Here is a 19,131-nt window from a genome sequence, read left to right as displayed (position 1 = left end):
AAATGTTAACATGTAAATATGGAGGAATTGTATTCCATTTAGAAAAAACCATACAGTTCTACTTGGATTAGTGGGAGGTGTGAGAGAAGGTGTTGGGCCTAGAAGGTGGAAGGAATGTGTCTAGAACGTGACCAGGAGAAAAGAGACTGGTGGGGACAGACCCAAACTTGAAGGCGTGACAGTTTTTACTGGAGCCACCTTATTTACCCTTATTGTCCTGTATTGATAAGAAGCGATGACGAAACAGAGTTGTCTGGTTGTTCACATGTGCACATTGAAAATTCGAGTAACTGCCTCTATGGTGTAGGCAGGTCTCCACTGAGAAGCTGCATGGCTGAGCAGATGGCTGTAAGAAGGTACGCAGCGTCAGCAGGCTTGTGATGCGTTCCCCCTGTTGTGTTTACTGTACATTGAATCTGATTGGGTGTCATTTGTAGACCACTTCAGAAATGTCATTTGTATTACCTGCTCTTTCTCTCACCCTTTCATGTCACACTAACAATAATGCATCTTTTTTTCTAGATTGATTAGGTGAATAAGCTGGAATAATAGGAAAATCTTTACCAACATTCAAAGTAGATATCACAAAATATATGCCCACCATTGACTGAAGAGACTGGCATTAGAATATGCTTGTTGGCTTATTTAATACAGTACAGATTCTTTGTAATTTAAATTGGTAATGTTTCTTTCCAAGAAGTAAAAGTTAATTTTTAAACATAAGAAAATTTTCAACTGAAGAAAAGATAGCAGTGTATCAACAGGATGTACCAGAATGTTTATAGGACCTTTAGCTATAAGAGCCCCAAACAAACGTGTCCTGGTTATATGTTTGGAATACTATACAACAATGAAAGTGGACCAACTCTTCATGGTTATCATAAAAATAAGCAAAATAATCCAGGCACACAAAAAATACATTTCATAGAGCTCAAAAACAAGCAACACTAATCCATGCGCACAGAAATCAAAAAAGTCTATGAGGAAATGGAAATTTGGTTGCTGGTGGTACGAGCATTCTGTTTTAGCTGAGTGGTAGTTAATGTGTGTGTTCACTTAGTAAAACTTTGTCAAGCTGTTTTATGATTTGTGCACTTTTGTATTTGTATGCAAAACTTTAATTAAAAATAAAAGACGGTAAAATTGTCCTCATTATTTTAATCCATATAATTACTATGTAGGCAAAGGTTTAAAGGAACATGTGTTCAAGTTGAAAAAGAACTTTCCTGTTAGTGCAGGAGTGAAACGGGGTGGGAAGGTCCTCTGAGGATTGCTGAAGCATAACTCACATGTTTAGGGTTTGTATAAATGAGTTATTAAATGATCTGGCTTGTTTATGTAGCAGTTTGTTTCCTTAAATAACTGACTGATGTATTACTTTAGATTCCTTTCTCGCGACTTCATTTTTCTGGGAAACTATTTTGAAGAGCACTGAGATAGTGAATTTCGTGATTTTAGAGTTGGAGGCCTGAGTTCAAATTCTAGTTCCATGTTTCACAACTAAATGACTTACAACAAGTCAAATTTCTGTGTCCTCTCTTTTCTGTGTGTTGCTGGAGCTAATATTACCTACTCAGAAGGAATATTGAAGACTCAATGATGCCTAGTTTGATGTAAGGCACATTGTAAATACTCAGGAAATCTATCCTGCTTTTTCCCCATCTATCCCTGTCTCACACTAACAGAAATGTAGAGAGTTGGCGTCACCCTTACATTGGGCCCTTGGAAGGGTGAGGGATGTCATCCACAGTGTGCAGTGATGGTGCACGGAGCTCGCTGTAGATGAGAGCTGCTTCTCTTTCCTCCTTTCACGCCTCACCCCCACCTCCGCAACCCCACCACACATGTACCACCACTGCCCCTCGCTTACACAGGCACAGAATGTGGAAGAAACACGTTTCCTGTGGAGGGCAGGAAATCACCCGACCTGAAAGCTAAGTCCTCTTTTGAGATTAAATAGCGGCATGGTTTTTGATGACAGGATGTGTGTCTGAGCTTGATCTGAGAGGCATACCTAGAAGATCAGCAACTTTATGTTGATGAACATTTACGTTATGAAGTTTGCTATTTGATTTCCATTTCTTGGTTTTCAGTCTTGATCTCTGATTTCAAGTCATGATCTGTGTATGTATTTATCCTTTTTTCTTAAATTCTCTCATGATATATATTCTTTAACTTTTATTTTCCCATGGGTATAAAAAGATGCTTGGCAATCGTAGTATAATAAAACTTAATACTGAATATCTTGTACCTGTCAAGAAGTTCTATACCCAGTAGTATTTTGCATGTAGTTATAAGCATCGCTTTGCTTTTAAATATTTGTGAAATTTTATCCTAACTCAGCCCTTTTATTTTGCCAGTTATACAATTAACAGAGTGAATTACAAATACTATGTAATATATATCCATAGTTAAATTTTATGTGATCTTACATCAAAGTGAGAGGCCTTTCCCTAATCATGATACACATTTTACAGTCTGAATAAATTGCTTTTAAACTGAGAAACTAAGGAGGCACCATCTCCTTGTACCAGAGGTAGCTACCATGCATTGCATACCTGCTGACAGTGTTAGGCCCGTCATACGCATACTTTACACAGACTCTTCACAACAGCCTCAGGGCTTCAGTATCAGCGCCTCAGAGCCCATTATTTTTGTTTAGATGAGAAAATAGCAAGAGGTATTTGAATGTTACATAATTATGGACCATGTAATACACAAATAGAGAAGATATGAATCTCTCGATTGTGAAGGGAAGGGAAGACAAAGTTTCCTGGTCCTGGGACCCACTGACCATTATTTGAGACACTGGTTCCTCAGCCTGCCCTTGTGGAGAGCAGAGCTGGGCTTTCTCAGCATCAGGGGTTCAGATGTGCCAGGAACACCCAGGAGCACAGCTTTGACTGCAGTTGGGTCTGTAGCCCTGGTTGCAGATTTAGTCAGCTGTACACTTCTTGTGAGTCTAGGCAAGTTGATTCAAAGCCGCCTTTGTGTTCTCTGCTTTGTTGTTAAAAGAGTGTCCTTGCTCTACTTGAGTTTGAGAAAAACTGTTACAAAATTTATCAATAAGGTCAAGCAACGGTAGTTTGACTGCCGCTTTTCTGGGGTCTGTATTAGAGTTTTATGTACTGTGCCCTGGTGACATTTGTGTGCTTCACAGGACAGACTCAGTGCAGGCACAGTTTAAGATCTGCCTTCACCCCTGGTCTTTGCTGCCACCTCTTCCTAACTGCCCTCCCATGGTCTCTCTTTTTCTGCCATGTCCAGAATGTTGCCCAAAAGATTTATTTGAAGATCCAGATGTAATCACTTTATTTCTCTGCCAAACTTCTGATTGATCTCCGTTATTCTCAGAGTCAGTGTCTCTCCATTCCAGCACTTCCACTGCAGATCGTTGTTCCTTGAATATACCATTTTCTTCATACCTGCGGGTTTTTATGAGCTGCCTTCTCTACTTAGAGCTCTTTCTTCATCTTCCCTCTTTTTGCAACATTGCCACTCTTCCTGCAAGCCCCACTTCTAAATATCTCTTTCCCTTTAAAACCTGCATCAACTCCTTGCAGGCAGAAGTTGCTTTTTCCTTGGGACACTGCAGCATTTACACTACATAACTATCATTGGTTTTCTTTTTTAGGTTCTTCAAGGACAAGGACTTTCTCCTCTTTTTCTTATTGTTGTTAATTCCCAGCAATCAGTTAAGTGCCTAGTTCACAGAGATTTCTGGGAAAAGTTTAGTAGTGGTTGAACCAAGCAAAGATACTCTGTGGCAATTTTTTGCTTAAGATACTTGGTCTTTGGCAACCAATCAGGTTCTTTTCCAGAAACATTATTGTGTGTGGGCAATCTTCAAGGGTTAGGAGCTGAGTGCTGCATGTACCAGATTTTGAAGACTCAGATTTTTATACCAAGAGCTATTTCTATCCACAGTGCTTTTTAGCACAGTGCCTGGTGTTTAGTAACCACTAAGTAAGTTAGTTATATCACTATGTGTTTACCTATCATGCTTAGCTCCACAAATCAAAGATTGTTTTTAAATGCTTTGTCCAGTTTGTAGTATCAAAATTATAGAGCATTTCAAATTGTGCCTGTAAATATGTAGGTTTATCACATTACATAGAGGCACAAGCCACTTGTTCCCTGCAACTTCTTATTCTAGGGGGACATCCTCTAATTGATAACTATCACCCGGTAGGTACCTTTTCTAAGCACTCTACCCTTCTTTCTCACTGTATCATCTTTCTGTTTCAAAGACCGCCTATGGCTGCGGTAAGAGAATCTCTCAGGTGAGAGTCTGACCCGGACATTACCTTTGCAAATATGGGGGTGGGGGTGCTTAATTAAGTTCAGTATTTCCCTCCCTTCCTGATATCACCTGAGGATTTACTTTTATTTATTTCTTATATTGCGATATACTTGAAGAAGTCTCTGTCTTCCTTATTTATATGTAAGAATAGTAGGATATGGCTTATGACTTTGGTATATTTTCAAAAATAACCTGGAAAAAAAAGTAAATCGCCCTCGCACTTAACTGCTTGACTGGATTTAAATCCTATTGAAAGCACTTGCTTTTCATAGTTTCTCTTTCAGTTTCTCCCTCTCATTCCTGTTCTTACTCTGTCTCTCCTTGTTTTTCCAGAAGGTGCATATTCCTCCTTGTTCATTTTTAAACAGCTTCCAAAGCTGCTGTTGATGATGCATGAAGCTGTTTTGGAGGCAGAAAATCAACAGAGAGATCAAGAATTGTAAGAATTCAAGTGCATAAAGAAAGCTTGCTGCTCTGTGTATTGACTGTTTTGAAGATGGTCCAGAAAGTTGGCGCGGGAGAGAGAACAGGAGGTTTGGGGTTGGGGAGGCACTTTCCCTATCAGCAAGACTTACTCTGAAGCTGCAGTAATAAGATGAAGGTAGTAACGGAGAGAGATGTAAATACAATAATAGTAGTGGAATAGAAAACCTAGAATTGTCTCCACAGAGATGAAAAACTGATTCATGGCAGAAATCAGCATTAAGATTATTAGGGAAAAGGATAGATTATTCAATAAATGGTGCTGGAAAATTCCTTATCCATATGGGAAGAAAATTTACTGGATTTTTACTTTCATCACCTCAAGAATCAATTTGCTGCTGTATTGAGAACTTAAATGTGAGGGGTTAAACACTTATTAAAAAAATACATAAAATTATACTTAGGACCGGGGGTAGGCCATGATCTTCATAAATAAAAAGTACAGACTATAAAAGAAACTTTTGATAAATGCAGTCTTAATAAATTTAAGAACCTCTGTTCATCGAAGATACCATAAAGTAAACAGATAAGCCCCAGAGTAGTAAAAGATATAACTTACATAATCAACAAAGAGTATCCATAATATTTACCTTTTCTAATCTAGCCAGTTTTACTATTTCTCTGTGACCTGAGACCTATAGTCACTGATTATTAGCAGTATCTTGGCTCCTACAAATTTAGTGATTACAGAAAGTTTTCTGAATTGATAAGGCTATCAGGCCATCATCTGTAAAATCCACTTCAATTCAAGACTTGAAGGATCAAATCATCTCATCTAGGGAAACCCAATGCAAAGTTATGCCTTTCTAGTACTCTCTTTCTATACTACTCAATATTTGCCTAACAACATACCTGTAATACTCAAGATCGCACATTTCTTGCATTGAGTACTAATTAATCTACACTTGGTAATAGCAACAGAAATGTTACTAACACCTAAAAGTGATAAAACTAGTTGCTGTAGCTGCATGTTTGGATTTTATTTTTTTTTTAATTTTTTTTTTTTTAAAGATTTATTTATTTATTTATACAAGCACGGGGTACAGTCAGAAGCACGGGAGGGTGAGAGAATTCACCAGAGCCAGAGCGGAGAGCAGAACAGGCAGACTGATGAAATACACTGCTGAGGGGAGCAGCGGGCGGCAGGAGAGGTCTGCGCGCCATGTGGGACCCTCACCAGGCGGCTGGGGATCGAACCGGCGCTGCAGAGGCTGCGGGCAGCTTCGCAACCCAGCGCTCAACCGCTGCGCCACCAGGGGAGGCCCTGGATTTTATTTCTTAATATGTTAACACCTAGGGCCTCCCCTGGTTGGCGCAGGCGGTTGAGCACCGTGCTGTGAAGCTGTCCGAAGCCTCTGCAGTGCCAGTCCAATCCCGGCCAGCCGGCTAGGGTCGCACATGGCACTGCAGACCTCTCCTGTTCCATCTGCTGCTCCCCTCAGCAGTGTATTTCGTCAGTCTGACTGTTCTGTTCCCCACTCTGTCTCCTGTGAATTTTCTCACCCTCCTGTGCATCTGGCCTGTACCCCGATTCTTGTATAAAATAAATAAATAAATCTTTAAAAAATATATATATAACACCTATTAGTTGTCTTTATTTTTTATTTCTTGGAGTGCTCTTTTAAGAGAAAAGATTAGAATTCCAGACTTTTTACATGAGATATTTGTGTTTTCAATAACAGTCAGTTGACTTTTCTGGTACATATGAAATGATATATTGTTCTGTCCATTTCTTTTTTTTTTTTTTTAATAATAAATTTTATTTTTATATTCCCCATACAATTGCAATCCCCCCATTCTGACCCCAATCCCTCCCCTCCCGTCCCCCACCCCCCAAAAAGTGTCTCTGGTTCATAGTTTTTTGTTGATTTTGATTTTCACTTTCTTATAGTTATTCATTTTCCTGGTCCCTTATTTAAGTTTTCTAGATTCCTGCTATGAGTGAGACCATCCGGTATTTTTCTTTTTCTTTCTGGCTTATTTCGCTGAGCATGATCCCTTCCAGCGCCATCCATGTTGCTGCAAATGGCATGTGTTTATCTTTTTTGAATGCTGAGTAATATTCCATGGTGTATATGTACCACATCTTCTTGATCCAGTCATCTGTTTTTGGGCATAAAAATATGGAACGCTTCACGAATTTGCGTGACATCCTTGCGCAGGGGCCATGCTAATCTTCTCTGTATTGTTCCAATTTTAGTATATGTGCTGCCGAAGCGAGCACTGTTCTGTCCATTTCTGTTAGTTGGAACCAAAGGAAAAAGACCAGAGGGTTTCTTTATGCTTTTTCTTCTAGAACAAAAGTAAACAAGTTAAGTCTTGGGCCTCCCCTGTGGCGCAGCAAGTTGAATGCAATGCTGTGAAGCTGTCTGCAGCCTCTGCAGCACAGGTTTGATTCCCAACTGGCCAGGGAGATACCCACATGGCACGGCAGACCTCTCCTGTCTCGCCTGCTGCTCCCCTCAGCGGTGTTTTTGGTCAGTCTGCCTGTTCTGTTCCCCACTCTGTCTCTGGTGAATCCTTTCACCCTCCCACGCCTCTGGCCTGTACTCTTGTATAAATAAATAAATCTTTAAAAAAAAAAAAAAAAGTTAAGTCTTGGCTACTTACTAAAAGAATAACCAGAGATGCTACCGACACAGTTTCAGACTCGATCCTTTTATGTAAACAGAAGCACCCAGGTTGGAGGCCTGGTATCACTAGCAGTTAGTGTAGTGGCTTCTCTTACAGGATTTTGACTCCTGGAAGGAAGGGACCAGGTCTGTTACATTTGTCAGTCACTGTTTCATGCTTGCAACCATGGTTGTGTGCTCTTGTTTTTTTTCTCTTTGCTGTTTTAGCAAGAAGATAATCTGAAGGGGAATTACAATAATAGAAGTAGCTGTTTAATAGTGGATAGAATAATATACAGAGTTACCAGAGTTTAAAATAAAAAATTCATAGAGATCAATGTTTATAAATAGAATGCTTCCAGTAAGAACTGGAAATGTTTTGTAAAATTGTATTGTACAAGAGTCCTGGTTGTGAGGGAGGACCAAGCAGAGGAATCATGTGCATTTGTGTATACTACATACTTAGTAGTGCTAATACAGTGTTCATATGTAAATGCTAGAATTAAATTGTAGCAAAGCTTTGTTCTCATATTAACCATGGGACCTGTGAAGTCAATAATGAAATCTTTCTGATTTTTCCAAGAGTTAAGTCCTGAATTCTTTGTGATAGTTACTGGAAAGGTTTCGGGGAGTATTCAGGGAAGCTTGTATTATGATTTGAAGAGACCTGTTTCATCAGGTCTGTTTCATCAACAGTGCTTACCTTTGAGGGATGTTCAGACAGCTCCCTCAGTTTTTACAAATGATGGTTCTGTTTTCTCTACTAATAGAACGATTTATCTGGTTCTCTAGTTTACTGAGGGCTTAAAAATAGACAGTGTAAGTTAATACATTTATGGTACCATGTTCTTAACAATTTAAGAAATGCATTCTCCTCCTTTCTTTGCTAGTGATCATGTTTGCCTTTCAACCTACTGGTGAAGTGTGTCAGCCCCGGGCCTGGTTTCACTTCTGGCATTGAGTTAGTAACAGAAGGATAGTTGATGATAGCAATGTAGTGCTCTGTGTCCCAAGTTGATCTCACACCTCTCTCAGGTAGCATGAGGTGGCAAGGAACTATCCAAAAAGGTGAGATTCCCATCTCTCTGAGGGGTGAATCAAGTTGTTATAACCCAAGAGACCTTATAATTAAAGTTCCATGTTCATCTTTGTTTATTTTTTTAAAATGTGTGTATACATAGACACTCACACATATATTTGTTTTTTATTTATATATATATTTTTTTAAAAATTTATTTATTTATACAAGCACTGGGTACAGTCAGAAGCGCGGGAGGGTGAGAGAATTCACCAGAGCCAGAGCGGGGAGCAGAACAGGCAGAAGGACCGAGGTACACTGCTGAGGGGAGCAGCGGGCGGCAGGAGAAGTCTGCGCGCCATGTGGGACCCTCCTCCGGAGGCCGGGGAGCAGCCAGGGATTGAACCAGCACTGCAGAGGCTGCGGGCAGCTTCGCAACCCAGCGCTCAACCATTGCGCCACCGGGGAGGCCCCATCTTTGTTTATATTTACAGGGGAAATCTTATTTCCAAATCGAAATGTTTCTTCTCATTAATTTTGGCACCTGTAATTGGAGAAGCTGGTGCACTATAGCCAGATGTGCCTACCCGACTAGCTGTGTCTTCTACAGAAGACAAATCTGCACACAAGACAGTACCAAAGATGAATTTTAATTACTGGTATATTTCAAGTAGCCTGGTTTCTCCCCACCTGATAGAAGTTGCGCATCTTTCCAAACAGGTTCTCTAATGGTCTTGCTTCACCATGGCTACAAATATGGAGGGGCTGGTTCAGCACAGAGTGGGGACCCAGCAGGTGGCTGAGGTGAGTGATGGGTTAACACAACAGCTGGCACTCTTGCTTTTGAAGGGAAAAGTACATCAGTGTGCTTTGTTGTATCCAAACAGTCCCAGTGAAGTCAGTATGTGATGCAAATCTGAAGCAGGATGCTGCTGTGGAAGAAAATAGAAATGCCAAGAACGATTATTCCTAACCCTTTTTTCTCTGAGTAGGGTGGCCTAATTGATTCAGTAAGATGCCTTTAATATATTTCACCTTCAACCAAAACTAATCTGATGCTTATCAATCTTGTATGATTTTAACTCCATGCCTTAGTTTCTTGCACACTTGATACTTTGTCAATAATGTGGCCTAGAAGACCTGTTTCTGTGATTCTGGATCATTCCTAACCATCTACCATGTGCTAGGGGTTTGCTAAATGCTGAGGGTGAATGAGCTTGGGTCCTTTCTTCCAAATTTCTAGGAGCCTGGTTAGGAGTAATTGTAAAACAGGTGAAAGTTTAACTCCAGGTGAGGAAGATGATCCCAGAGGTAGAAGTTTATTGACAAGCATTTGTCAGGTTGCTGGGCTTTGTGGCATTCGTTGGAGCAGCATTCTAAGTCAGATATCCAGGGCAGAGGAGTGAAATAGCTTGGTACATTAAGGTGACTTGAAGTGTAAAGAAGAGAAGTGGAGCCAGATCATGAAAAGTATAGTTAATCTGTTTTCCTGAATATTGTTATTTTGATATTCATTCTGTACCAGCCCTGGATGCAAGAATTTTAAATCCCCACAGTTACCTTTTGAGGTTGATGTTATTACGATTCCCATTTCTTTTCTTTTTTTTTTAAATCTTTTTTTTTTTTAATAGAGGCATGTTTTATTTATTTATTTGTTTGTTTGTTTGTTTGTTTGTTTGTTTGTACATGCACTGGGTACAGTCAGAAGCGCGGGAGGGTGAGAGAATTCGCCAGAGCGGGGAGCAGAGCAGGCAGAAGGACGGAAGTACACTGCTGAGGGGAGCAGCGGGCGGCAGGAGAGGTCTGTGCACCACGTGGGACCCTCCTCCAGTGGCCGGGGAGCAGCCGGGGATGGAACCGGCGCCGCAGAGGCCGTGGGCAGCTCTGCAACCCAGCGCTCAACCGCTGTGCCACCGGGGAGGCCCGATTCCCATTTCTTATGTGAGGAAACCAAGGCCCAGAGACAAGTAACTGGCCAAGGGCACTCGGTAGCAGAACTGAGATTCTGACCCAGTTCTGTAACTTTTTCCAAAGGTCCTCAAATCTGGCATCATACTGCAACCTGAAGCCATTAGAAGAATTCAGACTTGTATTTTTAAGTGATTCCTATTTCACTCATATATCCAGTACGAAGCTACAGATTTACCAAAGAATGGATGTTTAAAGGACTTTTAAAATTAAGTACACCTAGCCAATTTGTTTATTTACTTTTATATTTTTAATTTTATATATTTTTTACGTCGTTCTTCATTTTTGTGCAGTGTATGCTTTCTCATCTCCGTTGTAGTCCGGTGTGAAATACCCACTACCCAGTCACTTGTGTACCATCACCATAGTCCCTTGTGCTCTTCCCACCCGTTTTTATCCTGCTCCTTTCTACCCCCTGAAGAATGTGTCTGGTTTATAGTTGCTTGTCGATTTTGATTTTCACTTTATTATTATTACCCCCCCCCCCCCGCCCCGCCATCCCTTATTTGGATCCTCTCTACATTCCTCCTATAAGTGAAACCATCTGGTATTTTTCTTTTTCTTTCTGGCTTATTTCACTGAGCATGATCCCTTCTAGCTCCATCCATGTTGGTGCAAATGGCATGAGTTTATGCTGGGTAATATTCCATTGTGTACATGTACCACATCTTCTTGATTCAGTCATCTATTTTGGGGCATTTGGATTGTTTTCATAGCTTATCTATTGTAAATAGTGCGGCAATAAACTTAGGGGTACAGGGGCTCCTTTGAATTAATGTTTTTGTGTCCTTTGGGTAAGATACCTAGTAGTGGAATTGCTGGATCATATGAAAGATCCATTTTTAGCAGTTTGAGGAACCTCCACACAGCTTTCCATAGTGGTTGGACCAGTTTACATTCCCACCAGCAGTGCGGGAGAATTCCTTTTTCTCCACATTCTTGTCCCTAGTTTTTTTGGTATGTGCCATTCTCACTGGTGTAACATGGTATCTCATTGTGGTTTTGATTTGCATTTCCCTGGTTAGGAGTGACGTTGAACATGTTTTCATATGTCTGTTGGTCATTGGCATTTCCTCTTTGGAGAAATGTCTTTTTAGCTCTTCTGCCCATTTTGTGACTGGGTTATTTACTTTGTTTTTCTCAAGTTTCGTCAGCTCTTTGTAGCTCTTTGTGACCAGTCTCGTATCATTAGTATTGTGGACAAAAATTTTCTTCCAGTCAGTGGGCTCTTTGTTTTGGTTAATATCTCTTTTGCTGTACAGAAGCTCTTTAATTTGATATAGTCCCAGCTGTTTATCCTTTTGTAGGGGCAGGAATGGACACAGAGCAGGTTTTCTGATCCAGCAGACCCGGTAAAGGAGGAGTCAGTCCTCATTGGCTTTTGCAGGTTTTTTATTTAGATTACCAGGTACACTGCAGGCAGGGGCGCTGGGGGACCCGGAGGCTGGCGGGCCTCCCGGCCCCCAGCAAGTCTTCACTCTGGGCTCTCTGACCTTCTCTCACATTCTCTATGCTCTTCCTATGGCTCTGCTTCTCTCTCGGCTTCTCTGCTTCTGCTGGCATCCCCATGACACCGCCCTTAAAAATTCAGTCTCGGGCCTCCCCTGGTAGCGCAGCGGTTGAGCGCTGGGCTGCGAGGCTGCCCGCAGACTCTGCAGCGCCGGTTCGTTCCCCGGCCCCCAGCGAGAGTCCCACCAAAAAAGGAAAGAAAAAAGTCTCTCAGCCCAGGTGTACCCACTTCAGGTGCCCGCCATCAGGCATGCATTCAGGACCACAGGGTTCCCTCATCTATCCTACTGGCGGGAGAGCAGAAAAGCCTGATACCTTTTACATACCCTACACCTTTCCTTCACTATCTTTGCTTTGGGTGATGTGTCTATAAAGATGTTATTGAGGTCTATGTCATGTAGTGTTGCGTCTATTTTTTCTTCTATATATTTTACGGTTTCAGGTCTTACATCTTTAGTTCTTTAATCCATTTTGAGTTGATTTTTGTGCATAGTATGAGGTAGTAGTCTAGCTTCATTTTTTTGCATGTAGCAGTCCAGTTTTCCCAGCACCATTTATTGAACAAACTGTCATTGATCTATTCACCTAGCCACTTTAAACCAATAAGAATGATGAGCAGATTTTTTCAGCTTTTAGGTCCCTCCCTCATTAACTTTAAGGCAAATAGTATTAGTACAATTAATAATGCCCCTCTCCCAGCAAATAATGATTAGTATTGACAATATAAAAACAGACTTCAAAATTGTTTTAACGTTATATTTTGGGGGATTTTTTTTAAAGATTTATTTATTTATTTATACAAGAACTGGGGTACAGGCCAGATGCGTGGGATGGTGAGAGGATTCACCAGAGACAGAGCAGGGAACAGAACAGGCAGACTGATGAAATACACTGCCGAGGGGAGCAGCGGGCAAGACAGGAGAGGTCTGCCATGCCATGTGGGACCCTCGCCGGCCTGGATCGAACCGTCGCTTTAGAGGCTGCTGACAGCTTCACAGCACTGTGCTCAGCTGCCTGGGCCACCAGGGGAGGCCCAATGTTATGTTTTTGAAAGAGCTATCAAAACAGAAAGTATTGGGGTAAAAATGCTTGTTTTTTTTTTACTTTAATTTGTGGTAGGAGTAATTAAATTACTCTGAAAATCTTTTTTTTAATACATAGGTTATTTTGTATTTAATTCACTTTCTAATTGAGGCTGATTTGGAATCTGTACATAACTGTCCTAAGAAGTGATCATATTCACTAGGGGAAGAGGCTAATAAAGGCTAATGTAAGTTTTGTGTATGCATTCAGAAAATCTACTAGTAGAAATTTTTTCCTAGATATCTTGTTTCCTTCCAGTGATGGAATATTAGCTGGTACAACTATTGTTTCCCATGGCAAAAATTCATTTTTACGGCCCTTCCCCAAAACAAGGCATTCTTAATTTGGAATGCTAACGCAGCCTTCTTATTTATTTTTTTTTTTATTTTTTTTTTTTATAGAGGCATGCTTTATTTATTTGTTTGCTGGTTTGTTTTGTTTGTTTTGTTTATACATGCACTGGGTACAGTCAGAAGCGCGGGAGGGTGAGAGAATTCACCAGAGCCAGAGCGGGGAGCAGAGCAGGCAGAAGGACCAAAGTACACTGCTGAGGGGAGCAGCGGGCGGCAGGAGAGGTCTGCGCGCCATGTGGGACCCTCCTCCGGTGGCCGGGGAGCAGCCGGGGATCGAACCGGCGCCACAGAGGCCGCGGGCAGCTTCGCAACCCAGCGCTCAACCGCTGCGCCACCGGGGAGGCCCCAGCCTTCTTATTTAAAATATTTCCTAGATTTCTTTGCTGTATTTAAGGGTTAAGTGTATATTCTTTAAAATTTAGAACTTAATGACTTTAAACTGTCTATAAAACTAAATACATAGTACTAGATTGGCAAAATGAGTAAAAGAGGCATCAGTTCAAGCTAAACAGTAATCAGGTGGGATCAGAGTATCTCAATCAAGGGGTAATTAGTAGGTATTTATTCAGTCAGCAAGCAGTGAAGGATCATACCCCTTTCCTGCCAGTTGGCCAGAGAGGACAGACAGGTGAATAATGAGATTGGACATTTGCTCCCCAAAAGCGTATTGTCAGAGGGTCAAGCATGAGGTTGGTCTCACAGAGTAGATAGGAGGGGGCAGACAATCTGTAATAGTAAGCAGGCTCTGGAGGGAGCAGACAGATTGGGGTTTAGACCCAAGCCCTGCCTTTTGCTAGCTGGGTGACTACCTTGTGTCTCAGTTTCACATCGGGAAGTCGTTGAAATAAAAACTATCATTATAACGAGCTTTAGTAGGTGCCATGCTTTTGCTCTGTGAATGAGATACCAGCAGCATTGCCAGTGTTGTAAATGTCAGTCATTGTAAATGATTTTGTCTTGAGTCCCCAGATCAGCCTTTTTCTCTGTAGACCAGATGAATCACAAATAACAAGAAAACCCGCAAAAATTGGATAATACAAAATAACAGCCTGATGTCCTGTAACGTGTTCACTTTTATTCAGTTATTTAGAGAGACTGTATATACTGGAGCTGGATTTACTGGATTTAAGTCCTGACCCTGCCATTTGCAAGCTGTGTGACCTCTCTTTTGGGATTAGTTATGAAGGATTGGTATTAATTCTTCTTTAAATGTCTGTAGGGTAAGGTAAAAAAGTATCAGGCTTTTCTGCCCGCCCACCATTAGGATTGATGATGGATCCCTGCAGTCCTGTGTGCATGCCTGATGGCGGGCACCTGGAGTAGGGTGTGGGGATGCGTAAGTGGATACACCTGGGCTAAGACTGGGCTTATAAGGGCGGCTTCACGCGGACGCCAAGAGAGCAGAGAAGCAGAGACCACCAGAAAACAGCGGAGAGCCCAGATAGAGTGAAGGCTTGCTGGGGGCAGGGAGGCCTGCCAGCCTCCCGGCCCCCCAGCACCCCTGCCTGCTGTGTACCCAGTAAAATCCCAATAAAAGCCTGAAAAGCCACTGAGGGCTCCAGGATTCCTCCTTCACCCGGCTGCTGGAATCATAGAAAACCTGCACTGTGCCCTTCCTGCCCCTACAATGTCTGGCAGCATTGGGCATTGAAGCCATCTGGGCTTGGGTAGGTAGTTTTTTTTGTTGCCAATTCTGTGTTCAGTTGTTAGAGGTCTATTTTCTGTAAACAGTTTTGATAGTTTATATCTTTTTGAAAGTGTATTAATTTCACCGATGTTATCTAATTTTGACAAATAGGCTCCCAGTATTTCTTGACAGACCTTTTTTTTTTTCTTTAAGGTCAGTAGCAGTTTCTCCTTATTCATTTTCTATTATTTTTCTTGGGTAAGTCTAATTAAAGATTTCTCAATTTGATCTTTTCAGAGAACTACCTTCTTATTTCATGGTTTTTCTATATTGTTTTCACATTCATTACATGATTTCATTAATTTCTACTCAGTCAAAACCACAGTGAGATGCCATTTTGCATCAAGGCTAGAAATTAAAAAGTCTGATAATAAGTGTTGGCAAGTATGTGGAGAAATTGGAAAACCTGTATTACTGGTGGGAATAGAATGTTTTTACTTTGGAAAATGGTCTAGCGGTCCCTCAAAATGTTAACCATAGAGTTACCATGTGACCCAACAGTTCCTCTTCTAGGTATATCTGCCCAAGATAAACAAAAACATATATTCCCAGAAAAACTTGTGTGTGCATGAATGTTTATAGCAGCATTTGTCAAAATAGCCAAAAGCTAGAAACAGCCAAATGTCCATCAGCTGACAAATGGGTAACAAAACGCAGCCTATGTTAGAATATTACTCCATCATAAACAGGAATGAAGTGCTGTACTGACACACGTTAAAACATGAATGAACCTTGAAAACATACTAAGTGAAAAAGCCAGTAGAAAAACACGTATTATTCCACTCATAAGAAATGTCCGTCCAGAATAGGAAAACATACCAGGAAGTAGATGGGTGTGCTTAGGGGTAGATTTGGGAGGTGATAATCTAAAAGAGACGGATGCAGGGCCTCCCCGGTGGTGCAGTGGTTGAGCGCTGGGTTGCGAAGCTGCCCGCAGCCTCTGCAGCGCCGGTTCGATCACCGGCCGCCCGAGGAAGAGTCCCACAGGGCGCACAGACCTCTCCTGCCGCCCGCTGCTCCCCTCAGCAGTGTCCTCCATCTGTCTGCCTGTTCTGTTCCCCGCTTTGGCTCTGGTGAATTCTCTCACCCTCCCGCGCTTCTGACTGTACCCAGTGCTTGTATAAATAAATAAACAAACAAACAAATCTTTAAAAAAAAAAAAACAAAACAAACAAAAAAACTTTGTTAAAAAAAAAAGACGGATGCAGTCTAAAAATGGCTGGTAGTGGTTGTATATGTCTGTGGATAGACATATGGAAGAAAATAGCCATTGCTTGGGTTTCAGGTTTCCAGTGTCCTAGAAAGCCCAGCTCATTGTACACTCATTAAATTGTGCACTTTAAATTGTATGATTGATAAATTATATATCAAACTTTAAAAAAAAACAGTATATACAGCTGGATTCCAATTGGGTAAGGTATTTATATCTAACCTCTATAGTTGAGGCTAGGTGTAGTGTGCCAGGTGTTACTAATCTCATAATCTCATTTAATACTTCCATGTAACACTACGAGAGGGGAGGAGTAGAATGATTGCTAGGTTTCATACCATATCTGAGTGACTTAAGAACCTTTTAACCACAACACAATAGATTCATTTTTTTTAAGTGTCTTAAATGCTAATGATATTGTTAGTTTTCTGACAATTGTCTTTATAACTTATTTTCAAATTTTCGTTGTAACACTCTTTTTAAGTCAAACTACTCTTATTTAAGCAAATTAAGACTGTTCCTTCCATAGTCACAGCTAAAATTCATGTAACATGGCTAAATCTAGGCATCTGCTAACTATATGTGTTGTGGAATTGTCTGTGAAGCTTGCTAAAGAACAATGTAGATATTTTTTTAAAAAGGGGTAGTTGGCGGTTGAGAAAAGGGATAGTTGCCTAAATGAAGTTAAGGTGCTTTTTCAATTCTAAGATGTCTTGAGTCAGGAGAAATTTAGATGTTAACTTGGAGCATTTAACATCACTTACTGTGATTGGCAAAAAGAGACTGCTCATATACCAACACTATAAAATGCATGTGTATTTATACATGGGGAGGGAGGCAGCTTTACACATTGGTAAGATTTCACCCTACCCTCCCGTTCCCATCTGGGATTGTCCAAGGACTCTCAGTCATCAGATGCTCTTTGAACAGGAAAGTCTTGTCATCAAATAGCCAAATTCCTTGTAAGGGAATGTTTAATAGAGTAGGGCTCTCCCAGTTTTGAACAAAACTCATTATTGAGAAGGCTCCATCCTCAAGTGGAAGAAAATAGTCATTGCTTGGGTTTCGGCTTCCCAGTGTCCTAGAAAGCCCAACTCATTATATTAAATGTGATGAATTCTGCTCTCTTACAGACTGGGCATTTCAGTTTTCGTTTTCTTGCCAAAGTAGTACATACGCAGATTTAAAAGTTGGCCGATACTATGTTTGGCTTGAAACAGAAAACAGCAGGCTCAAGAACCACCCCCATCCTTTGCTTATCCAGAATCCTAACTTCAATTTCTTCTGGCATTTAATGCATTTCTAAAAATATCTCTACACTGACGTTTTTTGATTTGATGTTTAACATTTCATCAGTATTAGACATTGTCCCTTTTTTGGGAAGGTTCATTTTTAAATTGTGATAAAACATAAGATGTATATAAAATATAACCATTTTCAAGTATGCAGTTCTCTGATGTTAAGTTTATTCATGTTGTTCTGCAGCCATCACCACCACCCACCTCCAGAACTTCTTCATCTTCGCAAACTGAAAAGTCTGTACCCATAGAACACTACTACCTTCCATCCCCTTCTGCTCTCAGCCCTTAGCATCATTCTTTTTCTCTATTGAACTTGACTGCTCTAGGTACCTCATATAAGTAGAATAATACAAATGACTCCTTTTTGTTACAGGCTTAGTTTGTAACTAGTATCTTCAAGGTTCATCCGTGTTACAATTTTCTTCTAAGACTGGAGAATAGTCTGTTGGATATATATACCACTGTATATGTTATGTTAAAACATGCTGTTGTGTGTGTATGTTCTGTTGGTTCCTCCATCCATGCACACGTGTTTATTCCACCTCTTGGCTACTGTGAATAATGCTGCTGTGAAGAAGGGTGTACGGATACCTCTTCAAATACCTGCTTTCAATTATTTTGGATATATGCCAAAAAATGGAATTGCTGGATACCATGGTAATTCTACACTTAATTTTTTTTTTTTTTTTTATAGAGGCATGCTTTTTTTTTATTTATTTATTTGTTTGTTTGTTTGTTTTTTGTTTATACATGCACTGGGTACAGCCAGAAGCACGGGAGGGTGGGAGAATTCACCAGAGCCAGAGCGGGGAGCAGAGCAGGCAGAAGGACCGAAGTACACTGCTGAGGGGAGCAGCGGGCGGCAGGAGAGGTCTGCGCGCCATCTACACTTAATTTTTTGAGGAACCACCATACTTTTTCTTACAGCTGCTGCACCATTTCACACTCCTGCCAGCAGTGCCCCAGGGTTCCCATTTTTTTCCACTCACACCAACACTGGTTGTTTTTTCTGTTTGTTTTTAAGAGCCATCCTAATGGGTATGAAGTGATATCTTGTACTTTTAATTTGCATTTCCCTAATGATTAGTGATGCTGAATACCTTTCAGTAGCTGATTGACCATTTGTGTATATTTGGAAATATGTCTCTTAAAGTTATTGGCCCAGTTTTTAATTGGGTTGTTTTGCTGTTTATTTGTAGTTCTTCATATATAATGGTTATTAAATCCTCGTAAGAGATGTGATTTGCAAATATTTTGTCCCATTCTGTGGGTTACTTTTTCACTCTCTTGAGTGCCCTTTGATAGAAAGAGTATTTTAGTTTTGATGAAATCGAATTTATTTTTCCCTTTGCTGGCTATGCCTCAAAACCATTGCCAAATCCGGTGTCGTGCTTTCCCCCTATATCTCCTTCTAAGAGTTTTATGGTTTTCGCTTTTGTTCTCCAGTCCCATTAATCTTTTGCATGTGGACAGTTTCCGTTTTCCTAGCACCATTTGTTGAAAAGACTATCTTTTCCATAGAGTAGTCTTGGCACTCTTTTTGAAAATCATTTGACATATACACAAAGAATTTATTTCTGGGCTACTATGCCTTTTTTTTTTTT

General features: G+C 40.7%; 1 protein-coding gene and 1 non-coding gene across 10 annotated transcripts in view; one reads left to right on the top strand and one right to left on the bottom strand.

Annotated features, from left to right (window-relative positions):
* NR2C2 (nuclear receptor subfamily 2 group C member 2) overlaps positions 1–19,131 on the top strand; it is a 75,468-nt gene that overhangs the window by 10,349 nt on the left and 45,988 nt on the right. For 3 of the 9 annotated variants that reach the window (XR_005127577.2, XM_037523431.2, XM_037523476.2), the window contains exons 2-3: positions 4,637–4,742; positions 9,137–9,220. The exons of 2 other annotated variants lie outside the window; for them this stretch is intronic. Coding sequence is in view for 4 of the 7 variants with exons in the window: in XM_037523431.2 (XP_037379328.1) it covers positions 9,161–9,220 (60 nt within the window). In the remaining 3 variants the exon portion in view is untranslated. Of the gene's footprint in view, positions 1–4,636; positions 4,743–9,136; positions 9,221–14,844; positions 14,997–19,131 lie in introns of those variants that run through there. 4 more of the 9 variants (XM_054699370.1, XM_037523441.2, XM_054699445.1 and 1 more) reach the window with 3 other exon arrangements.
* LOC119237802 (U6 spliceosomal RNA) lies at positions 6,904–7,010 on the bottom strand. The gene has a single exon (XR_005123437.1). It is a non-coding gene; the product is annotated as a U6 spliceosomal RNA (small nuclear RNA).

This window comes from Talpa occidentalis, unplaced genomic scaffold (genome assembly GCF_014898055.3).
Source record: "Talpa occidentalis isolate TD23 unplaced genomic scaffold, MPIMG_talOcc4v2.1 talOcc4.10, whole genome shotgun sequence".
NCBI lineage: Eukaryota > Metazoa > Chordata > Mammalia > Eulipotyphla > Talpidae > Talpa > Talpa occidentalis.
Note: the sequence above shows the minus strand (reverse complement) of the source record. Positions and strands in the feature narration are given on the sequence as shown.